The 6,169-nt window shown below is 42.5% G+C and overlaps 1 protein-coding gene across 2 annotated transcripts in view; it reads left to right on the plus strand.

The window, feature by feature from the left end:
* Window positions 1–1,216, plus strand: part of Plac1 (placenta-specific 1) — a 151,352-nt gene extending 150,136 nt beyond the window's left edge. For both annotated transcript variants that reach the window (XM_005401198.1, XM_013523053.1), the window contains exon 2: window positions 330–1,216. In XM_005401198.1, coding sequence (XP_005401255.2) covers window positions 388–987 — 600 coding nt within the window. In that variant the 5' untranslated portion in view covers window positions 330–387 and the 3' untranslated portion in view covers window positions 988–1,216. The remainder of the gene's footprint in view (window positions 1–329) is intronic.
* The last annotated feature ends 4,953 nt before the right edge of the window (window positions 1,217–6,169 follow it).

A 6,169-nucleotide genomic window follows, 5' to 3' on the forward strand; every position in this document is an offset into this window, starting at 1 on the left:
TGTATACAAAGTAAGCACCCTGGCTTCCTGCTGAGTCACTTAGCCAAACCTCTAGACTCCCCAAGTTGACACAATGTATCAACCATAACAAGGATCATATGTAAGCCGGGCATGGTAGTGCACGCCTGTAAGCCCAGTACTTGGGAGGCTGAGGCAGTAGGTTTGCCATGAGTTCGGGGCCAGCCTGGGCTACATAGTGAGTTCAAGTCCAGTGTAAACTACATAGCGAGACCCTGTCTCAAAAAAGAAAACCAAAAAAAAAAAGGATCATATTTGGACTTTTGCTAGGAATTCAGATGACGTGTCTCTTGTGTTTTTGTCTGTTGTAGAAATCCTCACTGGACAGCTTCCTGTTTCCTACGGGTTGTTACCACATCATCTACAAGGATGAAAGTTGTCAAGTTGGTAAGCGGGATGCTCTTCCTCGCCTGCATGTTTCCGGCCTGCTGTGGAGAAATTCCAGTTACTGTGCTGTGCTCCATGGACTGGTTCATGGTCACAGTACAGCCCTTCATGTGGAACGACGACGTGTACGTACACTTTCATGAGCTGCACTTGGGCCTGGGTTGCCCCGTCAACTATGTTCAGACACACATGTACCAGTTCACCTACCGTGTTACCGAATGCGGCATCAGAGTCAAGGCTGTCTTTCAGGATGTAATCATCTACAGCTCCGAGCTACACTACGCTTCGAAAGACACATCATCTAAATACGTGATCCCGCTGTCGTGCGCTGCCCCCAGACGTTCCCCATGGCTCACCACGCCCAGCTCCACTCAAGGTGCCAGCCAGAGTGCAGCCATGGCCCATACTGATGAGACCCACCACCAGGCGTCCACCTTGGCACAGCCCAGCCAAAGAGCCCACTGCGATTGTAGATTTTGTGTCTTCGCTGAACAGCACATGCAGGCCCCCCCAAACCAACCAGAGGCTCAAGACCCTTGTCCTGGGCTGTTATCTTATTTTGCTGATATTTCTGAGGACTAGTGTCTTCAATCCAATGATCTGACCTAACTCATGTGATCCCCAGGGTTGCCTGAGTCACCTGAGGATGTTCCTAGAGTTAGCATGTAGTGTATTCTAGTTTTAGAAAAAAATAAGTGCCATTATGGCCCTCTCCGGGGGCAATCTTAAGAATGAGAAACTCATGTAAACTTTATGATTGCATCTTTAAAAATACTTTTTCCTCTTTTTGAAGAAACAATATAAAATTCTGATGGCACAAAAATGTTAGTTCGGTGTTTTTATTTAATAAGCATATATATAGATTTTATGATGGCCTAGCTCTGTTCTAAGCGGTTTGCAAACATTAATGCCTGGACTCTTTTCTCTAGGATAACTTATATCTTCTTTATGGTCCTCTAAGAAAGCCTTCCTCACCTGCATCTCGGTCTCTATTCTCTGCACCACTAATTTAGAACTTAGCTTCATGCCTTCTTTGTTTGGTCTACAGCTGTATCACTTTTCATAAATTGCGCTAGTGATTTTAAAATCACCAGTGCTCCTAAGAACCATACAAGTCACACACCCCCAGCTCTAGATGGTAGGTTCCTGAGACTAAGAGCTAGATCTTACAGTTTAGTCATTGAATGATATACTTTGAAAGGAAGCTCCCCCGCACCCGAGCATATATGATTAGAAAATTTTCACCGAAGTTTGGCTGCCTATTAGCTTTGTCAAAGGCTTCACGGAATGACAGCAAGTGAACAACAAATACTTATTATTCAGTGCTACTGCATACTAGGTATGGGTCTAGGCACTGAAGATGTAGCAGTAAGCAGAAAAGGACTCAGAGAAATTGAGATCAAAGCCATGGATGTAGCTCAGCAGTACAGTGCCTGCCTGGCAAGCTTGAGGTCCTGACTTCGATTCCTGGTACCAAAAAATAAAAATTAAAAACATTTCAAAGGCCCAGCATGGTGGCGCACTCCTGTAATCCCAGCACTCAGGAGGCTGAGGCAGGAGGATTGTTTCAAGTTCGAGACCAGCCTGGGCTACAAAGTGAGCTCAAGGCCAGCCTGAACTGCACAGGGAGACTCTATCTCAAAAAGATTAAAAAAAAAAAATTAAAAGAAAAAAGAAATTGAGATCACACAGCTGATGGACAAATAAGTAAGTGAGCGATGATAAAGTCAGGTAATAGAAAACTCTATGAAAACTTACAACAAAGAGACATGAGAGAAGCTGAGAAGGGAGCCTCTGAGGACTCGTGATTTGAACTGAATTTTGAATGTGAAAAAGGAGCCAGTCCTGGGATGGCCTGCAGAGGAAACATTCCAGATAGGAGAAGCATCTCATTTATTCCTCTCTACAGCCCTATGAGTAGTCTTATCACATCCATTTTAAAATCAGGAAACTGAGGCACAGAGTGACTAAGAAACCTGCCCAAGGCCACACACCTATTGAGAAACAGACTCTTTCAAAGCATCCTGTTGTATGCCACAAATTTATACAATTTTGATTTGCCAGTAAGAATTAGTTTTTAGCTGGGCATGATGGCACATGCCTGTAATCCCAGTACTCAGCAGGCTGAAGCAGGAGGACCACTGTGAGTTTGAGACCAGCCTGGGCTACAAAGTGAGCTCAAGGCCAGCCTGAACTGCATAGCGAGACCCTGTCTCAAAAAAAAAAAAAAAAATTAGTTTTTAAAGAAGTGGCAATGTTTTCATGTAGTGGTTTTGTTTTTTGTTTTTTGGGTTTTTTTGGTTTTTTTCTGGTACCACAACCCGAACTCACGACCTTGCGCTTGCCAGGTAGGCGCTGTGCCGCTGAGCTAAATCCCCAGCCCCTTCATGTAGTGTTTATACATGTTAATATAGGTAAAGTGTTTTAGTTGATGAGTAAATATGAGAAAGAGTCACAAGCAGAAAAATATAGCAATCCACTTAAAAATCCCTTGCTCCTTCTTGAGGAAAACCAGGTAAACTTGGAAGCAGCATATTCACACAACAAGTGTTTATTGCACTTGTCCTATGTGCCAGGCACTATTGTAAAGCCAAGGATACAATGGCAAACAAGACTAACACAGTCTAATGGTGAGGTGCACAAGTAAAGATGCCTAAGGGTCTAGAAGGTATTCCAGCCCAGCTATTCCAGAGAATGGTAGGGCTGGTGATACAGCTCAGCAGCACAAGTGCCTGCCTGTCAAGTGCAAGGTCCTGAGTTCAATTCCCAGTGCCAAAAAAAAAAAATCCTTCCAGAGAATGGGCTCTTGCAAAGCCATGAGGATTGGGGCTGAGGTCATGGGTAAAACTGCAAGTAGTCTAGTCCAATACAAGGGAAGCAGGGGGAAGGCACAGATGATGGTTAGGAGCAATGAAGCCAGAGAAGCCACAGTGCATGAGCTATGTACAAAACAGCTAGCACTTACCTGCCTCATTCTCTCCTCAGAAGCTTATAGAACCTTAAAGGCTAAAACACACACAGGTTGGGCTGGGGATGGAGCTCCATGGCACAAGCACCCTCCTAGCAAGTGAAAGCTCCTGAGTTCGATTCCCAGTACCAAAGAAATAAAATAAAATAAAACACACACAAGCAATTTTTCAAACAACCAATATTAAACATATTAGAGCCACCGTGTGCTAGCTGAGCATTTCACAACTGCAATGGGAAATCTTCACAAAGGCACCCATTTTGTGTAGTGTAGCAGCCTCAGAAAAGACCCAAGGCAAATCCAGTAATGATAGTAGTTACCATGTGCCAGACATATTGCTTAGATCATCTCATTTATTCTTCACAATAGCGCTGTAAAAGAAAGATAATTTTCCCTCTTTTATAGATGAGGAGACTGAGGCTCAGAGAAATTGAGCTTGTATGGCTAGTAAATAACATCACTCGTACACAAATCCAGTTCGCTCCACTACAAAGTCTGCTTTCACTTGCATACTTGTTATGGTTTGGCTTTTTTTCCAGAAAACTAATGAGTATTTATTATTCTAGTTCACAGACTTTGAAATTATTTAAAAGCAGTTCATTAAAAACAATGTACAAATTTTACCAAGTACTTCTGAGGTAATCCACAAAGCTGCTCGTATAAATGCGCAGTTTCTTTTTTGGTAAGTGGCTAATGAGAGTTGCATAAATTTTGAAATATCCCCCCAAAACTCATGTGCTAAAGGCTTGGTTTCTAGCTGATGGGCTAGTTACAGAGCAATTACGTCATGAGAGCTCCATCTGTTCTCAAGTGGATTGATCTATTGATGAGACCACAATTTGATGGCATTTTTGGGAGGTGATGGAAAGAGGAAGTGAGATCTAATTGAAGGAAGTAGAGGCATGACCTTGAGGACTATATCTGGTCTGAGGCCCACTCTTCTTGAAATTTTTTCCCTTCTCTCTCTTTTCTGGTTGCCATGAGATGGGCAGCTTTTCTCCGTCAGACAGACCCTTCTGCCATGTTTCTGCCTTACCGCGGGCCTAAAAACAATAGAACCAGATGACCATGGACTTAAACCTGTGAAACTGTGAGCCAAGATGAATTTTGCCTCCTCTAAGTGGTTTATGTCAGGTATTTGGTCACAGTGATGGAAATTTGACCATACAATACCTAATACCCACTCCCAGAGAAGAGAATCCTCCATGGAATGGAAGATCCAGTAAAACTTGCAGTTAGAGGTAAGCAATGACCCCACTCTTAGAAGGTAACGAAGACTTATCTGAGCAGAGGAGAATGAGAAGAGGAGTGGGCAGGAGAAGGAGAAAGAATCTTGGTGAGCATAAGCACTGAGACAGGGTGAACAAGTGCAGACAATTGCTCTAACCTGGGTGAGATGAGGTAAGAACAGCAGATGAAGAAAGGACTTGAAGGGTAGGAAGAAAACAAACTGAATCATTTCAAGCGAATAACAAGGTTTCAATTCTTTTAACTTACAACCATGATTAAGAGATAATTGAGTGGGATGGGTGAATTTGGAGTGTGGAAATCTCCAGACCCTGAAGCAGGGAGGACAGGTTTCGAGGAAGACATAGGATTTAAACTAAGCTATGATCTGCCTGACTGCATATATGTAAAAAACAAACAGCTTGGTTCAGAGAAAACATCACCATTTGGAGCCCTGTCGGCTCAGAAAACATGGTGCTCTCTAAATTTCCGTAAGGAGATTCGAGTGAGGGTAGATGATAGGGGATAAAGATTTGTATCGGTTTGTACATGCTGAGTTTGAGGCCATAGTGATATCCACAGTGGATATGCCCAGGAGTCTTCAAGAAATGGAGCTGAAGCTCAAGTAAGGGGTAATTATGAGGGACTAACCTCAGGGGAATGACATGAATGTAGGCGATCTGGATCACGGAGTCAGCATTCCCAAATACTCAGTCTTCAATGCATCATTACGAAAAGGGTAGAAGAATAGATACCAAGGAATACAGAAGACAAGTGATCAGAGAGGTGAAATGATAAGTCTAACTCATGGAATTCTAGTGAAAAGGGCTGGCTGGGCCATAGACTCCTGTGTAACAGATAAGCCAAGATGAAATAAGCCAAGTATTCATGGAATCAGACACTTTTAAATTGGACCTTAAATGAGAGGTAGAATTGCAGGTGAAAATGGAGTGGCAGGACATTGTAATATACTGTAATTTAGATCAGGCAAAAGGATCAGCAAGAATAAACATGCAGGGCCAAGTGTGGTGGTACGCACTTGTAATCCCAGCACTCAGGAGGCTGAGACAGGAGGGTCTCTGCAAGTTCAAGGTCAGCCTGGGTTACAAAGTGAATTCAAGGACAGCCTGAACTGCATAGTGAAATCCTGTCTCCAAAAGACAAAAAAAAAAAAAAAAAAAAAGAATAAACATGCAAAGAAACACTATAATCAAATTTTGCATGGCTTGACCACCCAGTATAATTAAGCATAATTTTTCAAAATTTGATAGTAACCTATACATCTTGACTTGGATATAGCTTTAACTCAGCAAATGTGTACTTTGACCATTTCAGGTGCATATTTGATATTTTCAACTCAACTGTATGCTTCTTGTGCTTGAGGGAATCTGTCTCCTATTTGTTTGTTTTGCACTTATCTTAACAATATGTGGTGAAGGCATCCAGGATTGCTCAGTCCAATTGACTGAGCAACTGGTACTAAGAAAGGGCCTGAGAGTCCATAAACAAAGAAACCATTCTAAAGATGGGAAGATCAAAACATCTTCAGAGAAAAATTGCATGTTAATT

This window comes from Chinchilla lanigera, unplaced genomic scaffold (genome assembly GCF_000276665.1).
Source record: "Chinchilla lanigera isolate Chin_1 unplaced genomic scaffold, ChiLan1.0 scaffold00072, whole genome shotgun sequence".
NCBI classification, from domain to species: domain Eukaryota; kingdom Metazoa; phylum Chordata; class Mammalia; order Rodentia; family Chinchillidae; genus Chinchilla; species Chinchilla lanigera.